Source organism: Hydra vulgaris, chromosome 01, assembly GCF_038396675.1.
Source record: "Hydra vulgaris chromosome 01, alternate assembly HydraT2T_AEP".
NCBI classification, from domain to species: domain Eukaryota; kingdom Metazoa; phylum Cnidaria; class Hydrozoa; order Anthoathecata; family Hydridae; genus Hydra; species Hydra vulgaris.
The window spans coordinates 22,612,090-22,636,708 of NC_088920.1; the positions used below are offsets into that span (position 1 = coordinate 22,612,090).

The window sequence follows — 24,619 nt, forward strand, 5'->3', positions numbered from 1 at the left end:
ACAATAAGAGTTTATGACAACAACAAAAAAAGGATGTGTTTATTATTTATGATAAATATCCTCTATAGGTCAGACATGAATGTTTTATAAAAGGGTGATTTGTTCAAAACAATTAATGCAAACTTGCCCTGTTAAAAAACACTGATTTGTTTGTAGTTTGAATTTATTTTACAATTATAATTTGGCTGTAAATTTGAAAAACGTAGTTTCATGTTTAACTTTAATTGATTCATTGTACGAAGTATTATTTGCAACAAATTTAAAATTATATTAATTTTTTTGCTTCTAATTGTTTGCAAAACTAAATAAAAAAAATTTCTTTAAACTTTGTACTTAGTAATACATTATTTATCATTTTTATAAAACTGTAATGTATTAATGCATTAAATTACACCCGGATGCAAAAAATAAACTCCCATTTTTTTTAAGGCCCTGAAAATCCCCCAAGCAGTTTCTTTTGTTACTAAAAAAATACTCTGAAAGACTACACTTTAATATTTACAGAAAAATGTGTTATTAGGGCTGCAGAGTTCAAGAGTAAAAAGAAAACTAGCTTTATCCACCCCTGATCCTGAATAGATTTGTGTGAAAAATTCTTGTTATTTACTAATTTTAAGGATTTTGCTGCTATATCGTTTCCCAAATTAATAATTTAAAGTTTTAAACTAAAATCATTAAAATAAAGTAAACAAATAAAAAAAACTAAAAAAAAAAATATACCTTTTTTTTTAACTGAGCCCCAAAATAGATAATTTCCCATTTTGTTGAAGAAGCCTTAAAATAATCAGGACAATAAACTTATAAAAAGTCAATATACAAACACCAAGAAAATATTTTCATTAAAAAAAAAAAATTAAGGTAATATGTACAGGCCCATAGTATAGTTGCATTTTTATGAAACCTTATTATAAGCATGTGATCATTTTGCTCAATCTGTTAAAACTAAATTTTCTAAAAAAGTTGTTCTAGTTTTAATTGCTTATAAAGTCGCTGTTTTATTTACTTTTAGAATACATTGTTTTACTTTTTTACTTCTAGAACATGCTGTTTAACTACTCTACATTCTTAATGATTTGTTAAATACACAATTTTTAAGGGCAATAAAAAATGGAAAAAATATTTGAAATTCAAATCTAATCAAAATAGCTAATATCAAAAAAATTTTGCTTTAAAATTTTTAGTAATTCAAATTATAATCAAAACATATGTTTGTTTCGCTTAACATATGAAAATCAACTTTTAACAGTTTATTTGAATGTTTAGAATATCTCACTTATTTTATATCAAATGTATTATTTTAATTCTAAAATTTAATGAAAAAAGTAAAATAAAAACTAAAAAATTATTTATTAAAAAGTTAATGTAACAAAAAGAAATCAAAGTATTGAACTCGAAATCATTTGTTATGTTAACTGAAAATTGTGTGTAAAAGTGCTTAAGATCTCCAAATTCTATTTTTTTAAATAAACTAAATATTGCACAACATATGGACGATCCCTAGAGAGTAAAATTTTCAAATTTACAATAAAAGATAAAAAACTACAATAAGTCCTTAACAAAAGTTTTCAGAAATGGTTATTAAAAGATTGCATAAAAGAGACATCGGATCCATAATATTTTTCCAGTATTTAAGTACAAAGATAGAAGTAATGATGAGAGAGAAAATGCAATCTATGCAAGATATACTATTGTGTATTACTGGCACAGAAGTGTTGAATTTATCAAAGCTTTTAACACAACTGTGAGACATGCATACAAGCTTTCAAGACAAATTTAAAATAATTGTTCAAGTTCAAATAATTGAAAATGATCCTGACTTATGGTCACAAATTGAAAATGATGTGTGATATTATTCAATAAAACATGCCCCTGAGCTAGAATTACCAGAAACCAATTCACTACCATCTTTTTTCTATCTGAGAAAAAAAGAAAAACTTAAACTAGAATTGTTACAATAAAGAATTGTAACAAATTGATGTGAGGTGTTATTTGATAAAACATGCCATTGAGCAAGAGTCACCAAGAATCAATTTATAAGCTTCTTTGTTCTATCTGACAATTGAAATAGAAAAACTCAAATTCAATTTGTAACAACAAAGATTCATTGAACAATTGGTAAAAAGATAGTGGTTATTATGAAGTAATTAAAAAATCTTTTTTTTCCCCCTCAAACAAGTTTAAAAAAATTCTAATTATAAATAATGGATATTGTGAAAAGTTGTTGTAAAACTAAATAGTCATCAAAAAAAGATGCTTCTTTTAACAACCAAGTTATAAGGGAGAGGAGGTCTGCAAATGGCGTATATGAGATAGGGGGAAGAGGGTCAATTATAAAAGTAATGAGACAAAATTTTTAAAAATGTCATAAAATGTTAGGTAGGTAGGTTAAAAGCGTAGGTTCTTTTAGGAGGGTGGAGGGTACACAAAAAAGCATGTAGTAAAATGCGAAGGGTGAGGTTTGAATTTTTTTTTTTTTCAGTTAATTCACCTCTTCAAGGCCGAGAAGGCCACAACAGACGAAGAGGCTACTTATTTATGGTTTGAACCCTCTCTCAACTCTATAACCTCTCAGTTATGATGCGAGCGCTTTACCACAACACCACTACAGCATAAAATAAAAGCGTACGTACTTTATGGACAAGCCCTAGGTAAAGATAAACAATTCAAAGTTATTTATTTTATACGTAATATGAATAATTTTATAGTTATAGCTTATTATTTATTTTAGATAAGTTTTAATTTATTTTTTTTTCATTTTAGTTTCAGTATAAGTTATTTTTATTTTATATCTTGTTATTTTTCTTACAAAAATTTATTTACTTTTTTTACAATCAGTTTTTCTTTTTAAGTTTCTTTATAGTTATATTAAAATAATAATTTAGCACATTTTTAAAATGTATACACATTTTCAAACTTATTAAGAGCCATGGTCAACTTTTCTTCCTGGCCAAGCCTGAAATTCTAACAATAGTTTACAATGAATATATACAATGCAAAAATGTATAAAATGATATAGTTTCAAAAGAATAAATAGAAAAAGGGCTTATAAGTTTAAGGACTCATATCAGAGGAGTAAAGGATATAAGTAAATTTACCACAAGTGCAGAAGAAAAGAATTGAAATCAACAGACTTTCCAATCATAGAAAAAAGAAAAGTTAAGCAGATGCTGCTGAAGAGATCAAAGATTATGTAATTTTGTAAATAAAAATGCAAGACAAATCTCGTTGTAATACAAAATAAGTCATACAAATGCAGTATTTGATAGCATTTGTACACAAATGCAATTGAGAGTTTAATCAATGTTTGAAGTATCAATTTTAAAAGGAAATATGTTATCAGTCAGTTTAGCAATCTTGAGATAAAACCAAATAATTATTTTAAACAAAAGTCATTTTTTAAAATTTTGGGCACTTAGAGGTATTTTGAAGTTAAAATTGGAGGTACTTGAAAGGTAAAATCTCCTAGAGAATTTGTATGATTTATCTACAATCAAACTATTTTAAACTTGATTTCAATTTCGTTTGTAAATAAAAATGAAATAAAATCTATTTGACTTGAAAAACTTTTTAAATGCCTTTAAAAAGAATTAAAAGAATTTATTTATAGTAAGAACTTGCTGGCTAAATACTATAAGTGATAAAACTGTTAGATCATCTTGAAGGACCTTAAAAACTAAAAAAAAATTTCAAGATGGATTTTGATAATGTTCAAATTATTTTACTTTTAGCTTTTTAGGCAATATGGCTCTTGTTAAACTTTAAAAAACACTTTTTCTCATTAACAAAATATTATTAAACAATAAAATTTTTAGAACTTCTTTAATTCAATATAATACTAATTTGCAATTCGATTTTATTAAAAAAAAGGAATTTTCTATGACAGAATTTTTTATGACAAAAAATCACCCTGTTGAGAGTTGTAATGCTGTTGAGAGTCAGCTTAACAAACCATTTTTAAAAATTTAATTTAAATGTGGCAAAATCCAGCTACTAAGTTTTAACTTTCAACTAATAGCACACGTTTTAAAACGTGTGTGTACTAAATTGCGCAATTGCAATTTAGTATTGAAAAAAAAAATTGCACAACATAACAAAATTAAATATTTATAAATAATTATTAAAAATTTCTTATTTCAAATTTTGCATTAAGTATACTCACACATAATATTATGTTTAAAATATATTATAATAATATTATATATATTTATATATTATATAATAATATATAATATTATTATATATATTTGTTTCCAATAAACATTATATTATTAATATGTTTATTGGAAACAAACAACTATCGGTAGTTGATCTATTAATATTAAAAAGCGAGCATGCTTGTTTAATTCAACTTTCCTTAGATATCAAATGCAAAAAATGAAATCTTGGAAAAGAATGAAAATTTACAATACTTTATTTTAAATCTTAACTCCAACATTACAACACACCCATTAATTGACTATTAGGTTCGAGCAAGTTTCCATAACAAGTCATGTTATGTAATGTCCCTTTACGTCCGCAAATCTATTTCTATCTTTATTTTTTAAGCCGTAAAATCTATTACCAGTGCAGATGCAGCAAAGTGCTATTACCAGTGCATATACACTGATAATAAACCGGTAAAAATTGCTATTACCAGTGCACCAATCATATCACCTTATTTTAGGCATGTGACACGCGCGTATTTTAACTGAAATTAAATAAATTTCCATGGCAAAATCATTTGTTAATACTTGTTTTTAAAAATGGCCGCAAATTTAAAGTTAGGAGATACTTTCCCTGATTTTCAAAGTTGTATGAATGCAGTTAATAAGTTCGCTTTAACGAATTATCATCCATTAAGGATAGATAGTAAAGAAACTATTGCTAGTCATAATAAAAAGTTAATTGCTGATAAGGCTATTGTCACAATAGAAGAGATATTCGCATGCAGGTTTTCTTTTTTTTTTTTACTTGTTCTTTTTTTTTTTGTTTTAGATTGATTTTAGAGATTAAATGCCAGTCAGGAAAACCATTAAGTTAATTTAAATATGAATGGATTTTATTATTTAATACAGTTCTTTAATGCTTATAAAATATAAATTGCTGTCTATTGCCTTAAGTTTATTGATTCACAGCAAACTTTTTTGAACTTATTTAGTGATAATAGTAATATTAAAAATCAAATCAAATCAAAAATATATTTATCTATATAATTATTACTCTTATAGAAATTAACTTATTTGTACAACTTAAAGTTTAAGTTAAACGTACAACATAAATTTAGAATCCAATTCAAACAAAAACATAAACAGAACGGAATAGTCACGTGTTTAAAATATCCGTGTGATGAAATTATCGCAATATGATTGGCGCACTGGTAATAGCAATATTCGAGGGCTTATTGTCAGTGCATCTGCACTGGTAATAGATTTTACGATTATTTAAAATGAAAAGTGAAAAAAAAATAAACAAGACATGCATATGTTATAGCAATAAAATGTTGCCATTTTGTTTAAAATTATAAAATTAAAATAAAAAATAAAAAATAATACTCTTCAGGTGCCCCAATGAGGTAAAAAAATAGGGCTAAAAAATCTTTGTATGTATATTTTTTTTAGAGTTTTAGAACTGTTTTCCGTTTTATTTTTAACTATTAGCAATACTATTAGTTAATTGTGAAAGAAAATTATAAAGATCATTTTGGCCCATGTCACCTTTTTTCTACCCCCTTTTATTTGGGGCACCTGGGTGCGTATTCACCAAACCTTCGTAACTCTTGCGTAGCCCAACAAAGGCAACAGAAACCGTACCTTCATTGTTGTTTTCGTTGTGTTCTATTTGATATTTACCAATGTTTCGCAGCATCTAGGTTCGTCCATAAAGTACGTACAATTATAGGGAGAATAATAGTCTTCAAATAGCGTACAAAAGTGCATGGGGGAGGGTTTATTTTAAAAGTACGCACGCGCAAATTAAAATAAAATTCCTTAGTTACGTTCGTTTTTCTAATTCATCACAATTAACAAGTACTTGTTACTAGCTAAATATTTTTAAATAATTAACAACTTTAAAGAAAAGAAAAACCATATCGTATCATATTTATCGATTTGTGCAGCCGTGGTGCTGTGGTTAGATCGCTTGCTTTAGAAGCAGGAGATCCAGGTTCGAAACGAACTCTGGACATATATTTGCTTCATGGTAGGAAGGAGGCGTGAACTTCCTAGTTAAATGCACAAATGTAGGGGAGTCGAGGGTAAAACGTGTTCCACTCTGCATACGCGTACCACCTCATATATACTGGCCCTGAGTAAGGTGGACTTGTATTTCAAGCAGCCCATTTTTTGAGTCTGCAAAACATAAGTTTTAACTGTGCCGTGGCTAATGGGTTAGAGGCCCAAAAAAAAACAGGTCACTAGGGTACCAAAATTTTTAAAAAATTTTCCACATAGTATTGCTAAAAAAAAGCTACTTAAATTTGAAAAAAGTCTCCTAAATTTTCTCGCCCTCCTCCCCAAATAGGGGGTATGGGGTAGCCTAGCTTAACTCTGGGTTTCAGGCTTGTTTTCAATATTATTCATCTTGCGTAAGGGATCGTCCATAAATTACGCAACGCTAAACTTGTTTAAAAATCGAAGTAGAAGATCATTTGCTATGTTGTTTTTCACTGAACCTAAAGGACTATTTTTATTTTTAGTTTAATTGAAGACTCTGCAAGGAAAAACTTTTGGTTTTTTACTTTATCTCTTAGTTAAATTTAGCGTTTTGTAATTTATGGGCAATCACTAAGACTCGTTTTTTACGGACTTACTAATGAAGGGTGCCTGAAAAAATGTCCGCCCATAGTAAAATTTTTTTAAATTGATTTGTTATTAAAAAAAAATTTCAAAAATAAAAGTAAACTGTGGTTTTTATAAATAAAAAGTCAATCATAAGTTGACTGTTAGTCTAACATGGGATTGCTCGCATTAACCTCTGGGCAATACACACTTAAAAGTCAGCTAGTAAATTAACTTTATAAAAATTTATATTATTTACGTATTTATAATATGTATATGAAGACATATTTGTCTTTAAAGTTGAAGTCTAGTGCCGAAACTAGTAGCTTTGGGGTCGTATAAAGTATCTTAGGCAGATTAGGGAGAGGAAAGATCTGCAAAACGCGTTCAATGAAGTAATGGATGGGGGAGGGGGTTATGATCAACTTTAAAAGACACACTCTCTAATTTAAAATTTATTTTAAATAATTTAAAAATTATTTATAAAATTTTTTTCTTAATAAAAACTTACTTCAAAACTTAAAAGTAATTCCTTCCCACTAAAAAGTACGCACTTTAAAAGCGTACATACTTTTTACTTAAAAGGGGTGTTAAAATTTCTAAATTATTGGCCTAGGTTCTTACCAAAAACTTGGGCGGAAAAAAAAACAATAACAAGTACAGTAGCAAGTGATATATTTATTTGTAGTTTTTATGCGATGTTTTCACTCTTATAGTTTACTATAAAAAGTATTTTCTCAATTAGTTTATTAAAGACTTTCCGAAAATTGCATTACTTATTTAAATCAATTGTGTTAAATTGTTAAATTTGTTTATTTCTTTTCAGTGTTTGTGACATGAGCTACTTTATGCACTTTTAGAAAGGATTCTAATAGTTAAATTTCTGCCAGATTTTTACCTTTTAAATCATCAACTATGTATTTAGACATGAAAAATTAGAGAAACGTTAACAACATCTTTAAAGGTAATTTTTGGTTTAATTTAAAAGTACATATTAGATAATGAGTTATTAAATCTTTGACATTAAAAGTTAAAACATTGAAAGAGAGGTGTATGTGCTTCAATATCTAAAAGCTATTAAAATACTACATTTTTATCATTTAAGTTGTTTTATTCTGTAACTAACTGATTTCACAGTAAAATTTTAGAAAAGAGAATAGTGTAATGTTGGTTATTTAAAACCAATTGAATATAATGCTGTAATAATGAACATTTAAAAATAATTATCGGTTCTTTGGTTTATTAATTAGAACACAATTAGCATACTAATAGATGGTTTCTGAATATTTGCCCCTCCTTCTATCGAGCTTCCTATTGAACAACTATCAATCTGGGTTCGTTAGAATCTTAAAATTGTTTTGGAATTGAATAATAAAATTTATCAACATTTATAAAATAGTTTTTTAATATTTTTAAACTTGTTATGGTCTAAATTATGCATGTAAATTATATAAACTAAGAACATATTTTATAATAAATAAAGAAACTCACCTTTTTATATCCTGATCATTCGCCTTGATTATTCTAAATAATGAATTATTATTCAGACTTATTATATTGTTAAATTATTTATATTACAATTGCATCAATTTGGATTTATTTTAAAAATTATTTTTTAACTATTTATTTTATTTGTTAGGTTACAAGACAACTTGACGCAATCATCTAATACAATCAATAAGTCGGCTTCGTTTCAGACCGGCCGGGTCTGAAACGTTGTTAAGATGTCTAAAAGTTAGTTTTAATAAATGTAAATAAGTAGACATTAATTTTGAACAGTATAATCATTAATAGGTGTTTTATAATGAGTTATTTCGGTTTTATAATGAGTTATTTCGTAGTTTTATACGCATTTTCATCTTCACTTTGTTAATGAAGTGAAACTAGCAATTTGGCCCCTGCGAAACGTCGAAATTTCGAATCAAATCGGAAAATTAAAAAATGATTTGAGTTTTTCGAATCCCTATTTATTTGGTTTTTGTTGTGGTTATTTTTAGATATTCGACGCTTTTCACTACAGTACAATCTTAATTCGAAAACCTCCGTAATTCGATTAAATGCTAAGTCACCATGAAATACGTTTAAGAAAAATCAACTTTCTATAATTCGAAAATCTCTCTTTTAAAAAATCAGCACAGTCGTTGTTATTTTTTTTAATTTCATTCCAAATATGTGTAGACATTATCTAAAATATTACACAACTTTCAAAAATACCACTTTGTCAAATGAATAACTAAAATTAAAATAATAATATTGTTTCACTAAATACTCTAATTATTATCGTCGCTTTATTGGCACTAAATTCAGTAGAACTCTCATTTTGGCATGGCGGAAATTTTACATAGTCATAACTTGCAAACATTATAAGATTATTGGAGAAAATTGTACTATGCTATATAATAGCAGCCATAAAACGGTTACGGTAAAGTAGAAAACAAAGGGATAAACTACAATGAAAAAATAATTAAAAGCTATTTTCCATGTGGGGTAGAATAATTTAAAACTGGAAAAAATTGTTTATTTTTTTGTTTTTGATATTTAATTTGGAAAATTATTTTAAGGGCACTTGTTAGACTTAGGAAAAGTTATTCCATAGTTATTTAAACATTTACAATAGTCAGACGTTTTTAATGTATTTTCGAGTAATTTCGTGTAAAGTTTTTTTAAAAACCGGTAAGTGATAATATAAAAAAGGAAAAAAATCTAAAGCTGGCATGAATAAATAATATTCAAATTTAATGTAAAAAGTCACTTGAAAAAAATTATTCAAAAATTCGATAAGTTTTATTCACTTAAAAATTGAATCAAAGTGAGGATATTAAAAAAAGCGGATTTAAAAAAAAAAAAATTTTTAATGCACTTTTTTTAAAGATCTAATAATGTATATTTAAAGCACTTCAAAGTTATTTTTTCATTACCAAAAGATAGCGGCAAACCTAAAATTAATGAATATCTGAAAAAAATTAGGAGCTTTTAACAAACTTCAGCTTTAACACTTTATAAACAAAGTAGTACTAATAAAATTTGCCGCCTGGGTCAACAACCCTAATTAGAGTTTTTTTTTTAAATTTTCCTTATTAGTGAAGGAACTTTTTGTGTGTGAAACTTAGAAATTAAAGATTTAACTAGAAAATTAAGTTAGAAATTAAAGATTTTTTTTTTAATATTGGAGTGTTCCGCTCCCCACCCCCCTTTTTATTTTATTTTATTGAAAACCGTGTCGTCGGCCATGCCAATATTTAACACATAAACATCCTCAAAAAATATTAAAATAAAAAACTTACAATTTCAATCTTGGTACTTGGTATAGGAATACTTTTACCACTTCTTGTCGTGTTACAATCTTTAACAAAAGTTATTACTATCACTTCTTCTCGTGATTCAATCTTTAAATGTTGAATTAAAACGACTTCTTTATTTTTACCACTTCTTCTCATGTTAAAATCTTTAACAAAAATAATTACTACCACTTCTTCTCGTGATTCAATCTGTAAATACTTCTTTTGCTTCTTTTCTTACCATAACTTAGATTTTAATTTAAAATGGGGCTTTTTATATAAAAAAACAAATAACAGAAGGAAGTACGTTAATTATTAATTATACACATTAATTACACTGATAAACAAATAAAAAATGAATGTGGGAAATCTTGTTAACTTGGTGGTTTTTTAAGACAAATTAAATATGCTGATTTCAAATAAAAAATGTTATTTGTTTGTAATTTTTGGGTGATAAAACTATTACCACTATTAACACTACTACCACAATCATAGATGAAACTATTACCACCATCATAAGTTTTTTCAAATACTGTTTTTGAAAATTATCTTAATATAATAAATCGACGTGACATTAAGTGCACATTAAATTGCTTAAGCCAATTATGTGTGTAGTATGAATTGTATATTCTAACATCTCGTGCAATATCTGTCTCTAAGCTTTCTCTATGCTAACTTTCTAACTCAACTTCCTCTGACTTTCACTCTAGTTTACTTCGTTTTTCCTAAATTCACTTACTCTTGGTCAGCTCCTTAGTGAACTGAACTTGTATTTGCTAGCCCGGGTATGTTGCCACTATATAGCAATTAGCCATATAGAGGCAACATACCATACATTAGCAATCTTTTCTAATAACTATCTTATTAACTTGTCTCTAATTTAAATTTTCTTTAAACTATCCTATTAACTTATATTTAGTTTTAAGGTGAGATTATTTTTTTTACGATTTTCTTATGATTATAGATTAGTAACTGAGCTTAACATACTTATAAATATTTGATTATAATTTTTAAATGGTACAAAATAATTTAATGTTTACATTTTAATGGTTGTATACGCTTGCTCATGAAAGTAAGTCGGGTAGTGATAAGGCAAATATTGTCTTCATTTAGCCCCAATCATGTAGATTTTATTTATATAACACGGCATTTTACTCTTTTTTTTTTAATGACGAAATAAATAAAAAAATAAAATAAATATGTTTTTATATAATTTATTAATAATGAAAAAAAAGTTAATTTAGTATTATTTTAGTTAAATTTTTAATTAATTAATTTTACATATTACGGCTTTATATAATACGTTTAAATGTGGCTGTGACAGTCTTAAGGTGGGGGAGGGGGAGGAGAGAGATATTTGGGGAAACATTAAAAAGTGTCACCAAATATCACGTAGGGGAGAAGAGGGTTAGTTTGAGTGTGGCGTGACAAAAAAAGTTAATTCTTATTAAAACTGAGACTTTTACAAAAAAAATGTATACTCGGAAATATATTTTGTTCAAAAATAATGTCACGTCACATACAGGAGGTGCCACAAAATGTTACATGGGAAAGAGGGAGTCTAGAAAGGCCAAAAAAAAGTGTTGCGTATTATTTGAACAACCCTAATCGGACAATTTTCATAATAAAAACATCATTTTTAAAAGAACCTTGGGACTATTTAAATAAAACGTGATAATTTTTGGCTCTTTTCAGACTCTCCCATACGACATTTTAAGATATTTTAAGCTATATTATCAACTTTCTTTTCCCTCTTGTAGGTGATGTAACATTATTTTAAAATAAAATATATCTCCGAGTTTTTGCAATTTTTTGCTAAAAGTTCACTAATTTCGTGAACTTTTAGCAAAAAATTGTTAAAATGCACGGAATTATCCCATCCCTCATTTGATATTCGGTGAATATCAAATGAGGGAGGGGATGGTTGGTTAGTTTAATACCCTTTTCCCATCTAAGACTTATATATATTTGAATAAATTAAAATCTAGGCAATTTGTTTCTAAATATTTGTCAATTGCACCCAAAAGACTGCTTGGGGGAATATGCAATTCATTGATTTCTATAAGACAAGCAACAAGAGGATAATAAACTAAAGCGCCATCAGTAAAATTAATTAAACTAAAAATTAGTTATTGCTAAACAGTTATAATTAAAGACGAATGATATTTTAGTTAGGTTAGGTTAGGTAAGTAAAAAACTACAGTATGAACGTTGACCCGATAAACAAATGATTTCATTTGTAACACTGAACCTAGCGCCAATAAGTTAATTTATATAAATTATATAAAGTTAAGTAGTGGCCCGACGTAATGTTAACCCAATGAAAAATTAAGTTTCTAAAGTATTAAAAACAATCTATTTTAATAAATTGAGTGACAATAATTTACAAAAACAAAGCGGCAGCAATAAGGGCCTGTTCGTAAATTGTTGAATTCCCCCTTATATATTTAAACTTAGTGTGACATTGTTTATGAACCAAAGGCGGTTTTAGGCTAAGACTAACATAGGCTATAGCCTATGGGCGACATGAGGCCATGGGGCGCCGCAAGAAAAAAGAAAGAAAAACAAAACAAAAACTGGAGGAGGGGCGCTAGGGCGTAGAAACTTCAGCCTATGGGCTCCAAGTTCTTTAATCAGCCTCTGTTATGAACAGGCCGAAAATAATAACAATGAAAATCTTATTTATGATGACATCAGTCAAATAATATATTTTAACTTCTATACTTTAAAATGAAACTTTGGAATTCAGAGGAATTCTTAATTTCATAAAAGTACCTTAGTATAGAAATTAGCAAAAATTTGAAAGACAAAAATGAAATTAGTTTTAAAAGTTTACACTAATTGTACTTAATCTCAATATATAATATTCTACAGATGAAATCATTTATAAAAAGGATAAATATATAACTGTAAAACTTTTTTTTTTTACATGCTTGGAGGAGAGCGTTATTAAAAAACCGGTAACTAACTAAACTGGTACACACTTGTAACCAACGGGTCACAAGTGTGTACCAGACATCAAGAAATAATAATTATAAAAAATGGTTTTGACTGAAAAAATGGTAAATTGACGGAAATTTCAGGCAAAATACCTGAATTATTTCGTGTCGTATGAAACCAAATGAACATTCAGGTAAAATACCTGAACCTGAACTGGTTCAGGATTTTAACTTAAACTGAACTGTGTTAGTAAAAGTATTATACTTAAGCCTAAACCTGAATTTCACCTGAATGTTTGTCTGGTTCCATACGCCACGAAGTAGTTCAGGTATTTTGCGTGAAGAGAGCGAATATTCTTTATAATTCAAAATCTTTTACGCTCGGTTTAAGCGTAAAAGCGATATTAGGTTTTCAGAAAGTCAATATATTCACAAGTATATATATATATATATACAAATTTACGCCTAATTTTTAGCAATTTAACAACTAATAGACAAAAATATAACTATTTCAACATTTAAAATAGATTATTGAGTTCTTGCCGCAGATAAAGCGACAAATCACAGCTTCCACGATAGATGCATTTCATCTTGACAACCTAACACAGAATGTTATAAAAAGTATAATATGTGGCTGCATTGTTCAGTATACTCCATGTTCATTAAAAAAAAAGTTATTAGAATTTCCACAGCATAAGATAAAGATTTGTTGACTGTAATCGCTCAACACTCTACAACAATAAATAACTGGCAAACACTGCCCAAAGCTATAATTATTGGATGCTTGTGAGTAAGATTTTAAATCACAATTTCCAAAGGAACTGATGCCTATTTATATGCAGAAAATGAATTAAAATCATTAAAAATGTAATTTTGATACAAAATATAAATATTAGCACATACAGCTAAGCACTAATATATTTAATAACTTACAACGATATTATTAATATGTTAAGTTATTTAATATATACTATTATGCATAATACTATAAACATAATAGTATATTTAATATATCTAATTGAAATCTATTATTTGAATATACCGGATAAAATTGAGTAAAATGTTCTGCAACTTCTGCAGCTAATGCGCAACCTTTATTCTTTGCTGGTACTTTAATTATAAATGGCAGCAATAATAATGCAAAATCCCTTTCAATTCCTAAATTAAAAAATAATAATAATTTTTTTAATGAAATCATTTTAACAATTTATAAATTATTAGAATAATTTATGTATCAAATACACTTGGACATGTTATTTAATTTTATTATTTTTAATTTTATTATATGGAAGGGCTATCTTGCATATCAAGCTCATCCAGAATGTGCTTCACCATCAAATTTGTCTTTTGCCAAATTTGATGGTGAAGCACAAAGTTAAAAGATGTGGTTTTATTTGTTTCCAACTTTTTTTAAAATACATAATATCTAATTTTTGTGATCTAATAATTTAATATTTTTTGGACAAAAGTTTAAATGATAATATAATGATTTTTATTCTTACGTGCATGCCTAGATCTTTAAGTGGCGAAAATGCTTTGAGTAATTCATCAAATGTTGGCCTACAATTTACAATCCATTTTCGACGAGAGCTTGAAGTTTTTTCCATATATTTCAACTTTCTTTCATACCTCAAGTCATCAAATTACAACTCACCTATCATATTTAGTTCTTCTTTTGAAAAAGGAGCTGTAAAAAATATTTCTACCATTTATTTTTAAACCTTCTGGAGCTTGAATTCTCTTTGCATCTGAAGTCATTTCAAATGATGAGAATAAAAATAAATATGCACAAACACACATCAAAATCCCAACAGTGATAACCATCTTTATCCAACTATAAGACACTAGCATGGTAAAAGTATTTTACATAATTTTCTAAATTCAACAAAATTTTTACATAAAACAAACTAAAAATATTAATAATAATAGGAAGCAAAGAAATTTAGATAGAAGTCAGCACTAATATATACGATTATGTTAGAATAACACGTACACACTGAAATAAGTCATATTAAAAACATCAATCCAATATTGTACATAATAAAAATACTTACTGCGTTTTTACAAAAGACAGTATTACAAATTAAGAAAAATTATCATACATTTACCGATGCAGATAAACATCTGCTAACAGCATATGCACTTTAAGCTTACCTGTTTGCTTCCCCCCTTTTATTTTCCCCACTATTTATTATTTTTATAAATTATGGCTGTACATTTATTGTTTATAGATATGGACTTCTGTTATTTGACCTTTTTAGTCAGTTCTTGCAAAAATGTCTAATGTTAGAAGCGATAAAAAATATAAATATTTAAAAATCAATATTAAGTTGTTAAGTTGTTAATAAAGGGGGGTAAACAAGTGCCGCGTTTTGATAGCTTACCCTCCCTCCCCCTTTCCCCCTTTTCTTTAACCTCCTTTTCCTCCTTACACCAATATATATATATATATACAGAGGCGTAGAAAGAATTTTTTGGTGTTCGAGATAGGTAACTTCCAGACATGGAGCAAACTCCAAACATTTATATGTTTATACTTATTTCAAATATTGAGGGTTTGCAAAAAATTGCGCTGATTGGAGGCTGGGAACAAAAAAGCCCCAAAACTTTCGCCCCCCCTGCCTTAAACGTGAGAGCAACAAGTTGATGAAGTATTTTTTATACTATTCTTAACTAGACTTATATTCATCGATAAATTTTAGATTTCATTTTAAAATATTTTAGCGTTCAAAAATTATGACCATATAAAGTTTAAACCCCCCTCAATTTGAGGGGGTTGCATATTTTATATGGTAATAATTTTTAAACGCTAATAGATAATACTATGAAACTTAAAATTTATCGATGAATATAAGTCTAGTTAAGAATAGTACAAAAAATACTTCATCAACTTGTTGCTCTCACGTTTGGGGCAGGCGGGGCGAAATTTTTGGGGCTTTTTTGTTCCCAGCCTCCAATCAGCGCAATTTTTTGCAAACCCTCAATATTTGAAATAAGTATAAACATATAAATGTTTGGAGTTTGCTCCATGTCTGGAAGTTACCTATCTCGAACACCAAAAAATTCTTTCTACGCCGTTGTATATATGTATTTACAAGGTTAACTGTTTTTAATCACTTTTTTTTTTTAATTACCTGATAAAATTTTGCAACATGTTTTGTATCAAGAATATTTTTTTAAATTAAAAATTATCACTTGTTTATTTATAATAATTTTAAAAAATATTATTAGTCAACCCTCTCCCCTTATAATATTACGTCAACATTTAATTATCCCTACCCCCTCCCCCTATCTTAAGAAAAATAAAATATAGAATGAAAAAAAACTACATTTAGTTAACAATAAAAAAATTGTTCCAGTCACTGAATTTAAAAGAACAATGAGACATTAAAACTTTGATGGTAATTTGGGATAACGGGTAGCATTCGATAATGTTACCTAGGTTGTAACCAAAGGGCGGGTACACGTGTACCCGTAAACAGCCCTAGCTCTTGATAATGTTAAACATTTGTCTTAATTTATGTACAGTGCAGACTCACAATCCGTGATGTGTCCATGTCCTCCTTACTTTATCTTTAGACCTAACACAGTTTCACATTGAAAGCAAACGATTTATAATAGATTAAATCTAGTATAACAAAATAATGCATTTGATAGTTTGTATAAATTGGGGGCTGGCAACCTTTTAAGACAGAAGAGTCAAAGTTGATGATTTATAAAAAATTTTCAGTTTTTAAAGAGCTCCTGATTTCAATATTATAATAGTATTTGTGCATAGAAATGGAGAGCCTCATTTTAATATCAAAATTTTAACATAAAATATGCTTGCGAGCTGCAGGTTTCCAACCCCTGGTATAAGGTAGTATAGTAAAAATACAATGGAGATTATGTACTTTCATAAATCTTTATTTATTTTCAGCAGACCAACAAAAACAGAAAATATTTCTGAATGAGTGATGTATTTTTAAAGCACAACACAGTAACAAAAAAGTAGAAATATAGTTGGTGTCATTAAAATACTGAAGATTGAATGTTAAGGTTTAAGTCAAATTTTCTTGTCCTACCCTTCCCATTTGTCAAAAATTGTCAAAAATTTTCAGCTCTTGCTCCTCCCTCTATTTTGTAGACTTACTTAATGAACAGCTTATATAGTAAAAGCTTTTAAAGTTTATTTCAATTTTTATGCAATGTTGATGTTTATTTCAATTTTTATCTGTTCAGACATCTGTACAGATACAAGCTCTTCTGGTAATTAATTCTAATGAGTATCATTCTTTTTGTAAAAATTTAACTTTGTGAACTCTCTTAAAAAATTCAGTTATCGGCTTCTTAAGCATATGAAGCTCTATATACCACAGTATCTCCCCAGTTGGCACAAGACAAGTTTTAGACGTCTTAAACACGTGCTTCAGACGTAATAGTAATATTTATAAGTGCAAAAATAAAAAAAAAGATTTAAAAAGTTAAAATATTTTGTGGAATACGATACATGCATCATGTTGTAGACAGCCAACACAATTAAGAACACAAGTTTACAAAATATTTTATCAAATTGCTTCAACAATTTTACTAGGTAGGTAAAGAAGTTACATCTATGTTAATGTGATGGTACATATTCAGTGACGGATCCGGGAGAAGGGATGGGGGTATGCATCCACCAGAATCAAAATTTTTTTATTAATTTAGAGTCTCTCGTAAATTTAAAGAACTTTTTTTTTTAGTTTTGGTATCAACATTCCCTTCTACCCATTTTCTCCCCCCCCCCCCCAATAAAAAAAATTCTGGTCCCTTCACTGTACTTATTCTCTTTCAACTCTTTATTTGTTGCCCCGTACCGTAAAAGCCGGATCTGAACAAATTAAAGATGATCCCGATTGTAGATTTTTGTACCAATTTATTTCGCCTATATTGTTGTATGAGATCTCCTCCTGCTTGTCTTTTCTCCTATGTTGCTAATCCAATTGCTTAAAGTCTACTTTTATATCACGTGTTTTTAAGTCATGGAACTAACTTAGTTGTTGTTGTTTGCATATTCGACAATTAACTAAGCAAGTAGTCAAAATAGCGAAGAGAGAAAGCCTTTCTTCACTAACCGCACACTAAGCGTGGCAAAGCGGAAATAGGATTTTACTTTTTTGAAAAAAATTTTCAATTTTTATAGTTTAAATATTTTTAAACCGAAACAAGTTAGCATTAGTTAATAAAAAAATGTTTATTTCAAATTTTTTAAAATTTGCCTTTTTAAGTGCGGGATTTTCAGGAGTAAAAAAACCCACATGCAATAATTTCCATATTTCCTCAATTTTTTGCATATTATCAAATAAATGAAACATTTTGTAAATTAAAAATCAAGAAAAGAAAAAAAAAAGTGTGGATCATTGTTGTTGTGTCTCCGTAAATATTTATTGAATAGTCCATGTTACTACAGAGGTAGTTTTTTTAAAATTGGCTCTTACAGAGCCAGTTTTTTATTTATCATAAATTTTCTGCAATAAATAGACTTTTTAGAAGTGAAATAATATTTTGGCTACTTCTGTAGTAACATGGTATAATATAAATTTATTGTGGTGGATTTTATTAAAAACCGGTTAGATCATAAGTATAAAAGATAACACTAGATGCGGAGCGGTACATTTATTCCTAGTCTTTAAGTTATAACTTCTAAGTTAAACGTGGCTCATTGTTTTAAAATGGTTACTTATAATCTCGGGAAACTTTTGTTTGATTGATTTTCCTCCGAGGCATATTTTCACAAGGCATTTTTAAGGCATATTTTCACAAGTAAAAATGTATTTGCATGAGCTATATTTTTGCTGTTCACATTTTTATCATTTTATGCTGGTTACAAAGTGAGTTTTAACATTTCTGAATGTCTGCCTTTTTATTTAATAAAAGTTAGTTTCTAACTCAATATATAGGTTTGTGGATAAAAATGTCAAATTGTTTGAATACCATAATATTATAAATGATTTGAAAGAAGATGAATACAGTATTTTAATGGTAAAAAGAATTATCAAAATCGAACAATTTGTTCAAAAGTTATGACGGTTTAAGTACCGATTTTTCGATTTATAGATTTGTTGAAGAAACTGAGGTCAAAATTATGTTTTACTTCACTTAAATTGTCATAACTTTGTCAATTTGTATCGAAATAGTAATATCTTGGTATCAAAAGATAGATGTAAGAGTGGGCGAAAAATTTGTGTTAAGTTTTAAACAACGGGCGTATCGGATAGACAGAGGGGGCAATAAACTACCACTTTACCCGTATGAAACTAAACATTTTTTTAAGAAAAAAAGTCTTTTCTAAGACATTAGCAAAATAAATATACAAAAAGTTGTTATAAACTTATACTAAACCACTAAAATATGTAAGGTGTATGTTGACGCTAGAAGTGGGTGTGGTAGTGATGGTTTGATACACCCTAGTATCAAAAATGACGTGATTTTATTTATATTTATATCTTCAATAAAATGAGTAAAATAAAATACAATAAAAATTATGTTGTACAAGGTTTTACATATACAAGTGGCGTTTATATTACGGAAGGGGTGTATGCCCTTTCCGTAGTATAAGGGGTGCGTACGCCCCCTCCACCCAACCTAAAAATAAAGATAAAATAATACAATTACTGTTTTCAAAATTTAAATAATAAACTGAAAAAAAATTATAAAATTAAAAAAAATAAATTCAAGCAAGATCCATACCATATCTACCATATTTGGTAGATCCAAATATGGGAGAAATGTAAAACTCATAGCAGATGGTTGATAATGTTTTAAAACTACAATATCAAATAATATTTAGAGGTATAACATATTTTACTAGATTAAAAGATACATTAGGGGTCGTCCATAAAGTACGTACGCTCATTCGGGGGAGGGGGGAGGTCTTCAAAAAGCGTACGAAAGCGTATGAGGGCGGGGGGGGACGGGGAGGGTTCAATTTAAAAGTACGTACTTCGATTTTCTATTTATCACAATTAACCAGCTAATCAATAGATAAGTTACATTTTGACTAAAGATTCTAGTTTGCCAACATAAAAAGACGTATGATATATGGAGTAGAGGGTATAGTTATCCTTTATGCACACGCATGTATGAGCGCCCTCAGAGTTTTTTGATGTTTCAGATAGAACTCTTTCACACATTGTGCAAACTCCGAACTTAAGTTTGTTTATACCTATGCCAAATGAGGGATGGCGGAGGCCTGTGAACAAAAAGCCCTAAAACGCTTACCCTCCCCTGCCCATACGTGAGGGCACTAATGTAGTAAAATTTTCAACTTTACCATCAATAACTAAATTTAAATTTAATAACAGATTTTAATTTTTGTAGAAAACTATTGTAAATTACAAAAGTTATGACCATGCAAATTTTCCGACCCCCGAAATGAGAGGGGTGTAAATTTTGCATGGTCATAACTTTTTGTAATTTACAATATTTTTCTACAAAAAATAAAATCTGTCGATAAATTTAAATTTAGTTTTAGATGGTAAAGTTAAAATTTTGCTACATATTTCCTTCACGTTTGGGCATGGAAGGGGGAGGCAAACGTTTTAGGGCTTTTAGTTCCTAGGCCTTTGCGATCCTAATTTTTTGCAAGGCCACCTCATTTGGCATATTAACAAACTTAAGTTTGCACGATGTGTGAAAGTGTTCTATCTGGAACATCAAAAAATCCTGCGGGGGCCCATGCACACATGCCACCCTTTATATACTGGCCCTGAGTAAGACCTATTTTTTGAGTCGACAAAAAACAGGTTTTAGCAGCGCCGTTCGCTGTGAGTAAGACTCGTTTTTTACTTACTAAAAAAAACGTGAAAAAAACGTCCGCCTTAAGTATAGTTTATTTATATTTGATTCGTTATTAAAACAAAAAAAAAGTTTGACATGGATTTTAGCAAGAATCGAACCGGGATCTCTATTCCACCGCATCGTCTATTCCACCGCATTCCATCGTCTATTCCACCGCATTCCATCGTTTATTCCACCGCATTAACCTCTCGGCCAAATACACAGTTTACTTTGCAGTATTTTAAATTTATTTTAATTATTATTTGCATATATACTTGAAGACGTTTTTAAAATGCGCAAACAAAGGGCTTTGGGGTCGTATAAAGTATCTAAGGTACCCTCCGCCTTTTTTTTTTTAAATAAACGTTTTTATTGAGAAAAAAAAGTTGAGGGGGGGGGGGGAGGAGTATTTGAGAAACGTACGTACTTTTTATGGGGGGTGGAGGGTTGGGTGGGGTTGGGAAATAAAAGTACTCATGGCAACAGGGGGGAGGGGGAGGGTAAAATTTCAAAATTTTTGGCGTACGTACTTTATAGACGACCCCTTAATGGTGCATCTATGATCATAAGTGAGGGGGCGTTTGCCACCGCACCAACCTAAATAACGGCTGGTTGATCTATTTCTTGCTCAACTGAATCAATAGAATAAGTCTTTAAAGACCAAACAAAATCAGTAGCCCTTTTTTACCCCCTTTTAGCTCACCTATAGCAAACAAGTATTGAACTTTTACACTAAGAAAAAAATAATTTTTTTTTTCCAACAGGCATCGACGACGCTAAAATTGTTTTTTCCATTTTTATTGCATCTATCCTAGTGAAAAAATGCACATGGGATACGCGTGGATTTTTTCCATATGTGACCCATGTGGGGATTATTATTTTGTCCCATGTGGGTCTCATATGGTAAATCCCACATGGTAAATCCCATATGGGATACACGTGAGTTTTTACCATATGTAACCCATATGGGGATTATTATTTTGTCCCATGTGGGTTTCGTATGTTAAATCCCACGTGGGTTTTATATGGTAAATCCTACATTGGATATAGGTGGAAAATACTACATGTCATAGATCTTAAATGCAACATATATTTTAATCCAGATCATTTTTCATAATTGTGGTTGGTATCCATTCCATATCAACTGATTTTTGACAAATGAGTTCACCCCCAATTTTTTTTTTTTTTTATGGTAATATTTATTTATTTCGTCATTAAAAAAAGAATACAATGCCGTTTTATATAAATAAAATCTACATGACCAGGGCAAAAAGTAGACAATATTTGCCTTATCACTACGCCCCGACGTGCTTTCAACAGCACGCGTGTACAATCATTAAAATGTAAGCATAAAATTACTTTGTACCATATAAAAAATAAATACAAATAAATAAAAAAAAATCTATAATCAAAATAAAGTCGCAAAAATAAAAAAATACAAATAATTACACCTAATATAATATATAAATAATAAAAACTAATAATAAGTTAACAGAATAATTTAAAGAAAATTTAAATTAAAACCAGTTAATAAGATAGCTGTTAAAAAGAAAAAAAAAATTAAAAATTAAAAAAAAAAAAATCTTAAAAAGAATTTAATTCATTAACATCGTAAAGAAATTTTTGTATAAGTTTTTGTTTGAAGAGAAAGTAGAGAACAATTTTTCAACTGGTTATTTAATAAAGTGTTCTATAATTTAGGACCTCTGATGGCAATAGAAAGTTTTGTAACCAAATAGTGCATTTTAGGTTGCTCATAGTTGTAATTTAAAAATTTTGTAGGGTACACTTGATTAGTTTTATTGAAAAGTGTATTAAATAATATAGGAGTTACTTAATTATGATGTTAAATTAAGAAAAGACCAAATTTACCAATATCACGCATTTCAAAATTAAGTTCAGTTTTTTTTTTATTTTAACTTTTTCAGAAATAACAGCTAGCCCTTCTGTACCAGAGCCGACAATGATGCTGTGATAGACAACGTCACCGAATATCTTTTTATAAGGATTGTCCTAGTTATAGATACTCATGCTCATAATCTATCCATGATATATATACAAATTCACTGATTTAAATGGAAGTTTATTCAACTATTTTTATGTGGTATTCATTTTTTAATAACGACTATTTCTTGAACATTAACCCATATAATTAAAAACAATGTTATTTTAAAAATAATTGAGTCAACTTTAAGCTCAGTTTTATTTGTTATATGTAGCTTTTCAGAAATAGAGGAACCTCTTGTACCTTTGACCACTTTTTGCTTTAAGGCGTTTTTTGCGTAGCCTATTGAGTAAATCCAAACCATTCAAACTTTATAATATTCTCTTATATTTTGCCCAAAAATTATACTTAGAACTTTTTTTTCATTTGACCAAGAAGTATCTTTTTCCCGCGTTTTAAAAAAAGAAGTCTATTGGTCAAAGGTACAACACGTACGTTGTACCTTTGACCGATGCGCGTTGTTCCTTTGACCAAAATGTTATTATTAAAAAATCATGCAATGTTTGAACCCTTTTTAATATTTTAGCTTGTTATATATTATATAGAAACTTTTGGTCCATCTTATATCAATAAAAAAAATCTAATTATTTTGTAATCAAGCCTAATTGTCTAAAAAAAAACTAGAAAAATCAATCCTTACAATCTTGCAAAGACTTGTGTATTAAAGTTACGATACTCAGTATTACTAATTTTTTTCAATAAAATCAGTTATTATAACTATTTAGATAAAGTCACATATTTTCTTTAGTTAGATGCTACTTACATGAAATAATTAGGATTAAGGTCCAAAACTTTAAACGCGATTTAATTGTACAAAACATATTTTCTAATATATACAGTTATTTTTATTATTTTAGATAAGAAAAGAGCAAAAATATATTTTTATAACTTATGTTAGCTGGCGGTCTATATTCATTTACATATGATCATAACGCTTTTTATAGAAAATATCTTAATGATGACAACAAAAAATACGATGATAAAAGAGTAAAATATATTAACTATTGCAAACATAAGATACTGACGCTTAGATGAACCATGACCAATACTTGGTGGTGGAAGTTTCATAATAATATCCTTAAGTTCCAAATCATAAAGAATCATCTTCTCTTATAAACTTGTTACAAAAGTCTCCTGATTTCTTAAGATACTTAATTTTGTAAACTATACCAACAACTTCTAAAACTTCTGCTACATAAAATCTAGAGCATTTCTTTCCAGCCAACTTGACAATTAAAAAATCTCCAGAAACAATTTCACTTTCATTATCAAGTATATTTACTCCAAAATCAATTTCATTAGAGCTTTCATCATTTAAACATATGCCAGACTGACCAAAAATAATCTGCTTTGCCATTTTTTTTCTTTTGCTTGAAGAGGTCTTTTTAAATTGTTGGTTATTAGATTTTGAATCTAGAATAACTTTAATTTCAGGGGTATCAGTTAAAATACATGATTTTCTATTACGTCTTTTTGAAGTATTTGTTTTTCTTAATTTGGCTTTAGGATGAGGTCGTATTATCTCAGGTGAAACAATTGATCTTGATGGTAAACTCACAGTAGGGATTTCCCCTAAAACAATAGATGACGTTGATGGTACACTGGATGGAGCAGTTTTAACATCAATAATCTCATTAGAAAGGCAGGCTTCAGTATTCACTATTGGCCTATCAGTAACATTTGCAGCTAAAAAGTCAATATCAGTAAAAATATTTTCATTAAATGGATAAAATCCAGTACATTTAAAACTGTTTATAATATTATTTGGTACAAAAGCATGAGGATAAGCTTGACCAACAAGGTAAGATATATCATAAATTGTGACTGGTTTACCAGCATTGCCTG

General features: G+C 28.5%; 1 protein-coding gene across 1 annotated transcript in view; it reads right to left on the minus strand.

Moving 5' to 3' along the window:
* LOC136074243 (uncharacterized) overlaps positions 1 to 23,842 on the minus strand; it is a 49,852-nt gene extending 26,010 nt beyond the window's left edge. The window contains exons 1-2 of the mRNA XM_065786549.1: positions 23,800 to 23,842; positions 721 to 774 (exon numbers count right to left, since the gene is read on the minus strand). Of these exons, the coding sequence (XP_065642621.1) occupies positions 721 to 774; positions 23,800 to 23,842 (97 nt within the window). The remainder of the gene's footprint in view (positions 1 to 720; positions 775 to 23,799) is intronic.
* Positions 23,843 to 24,619: the final 777 nt, after the last annotated feature.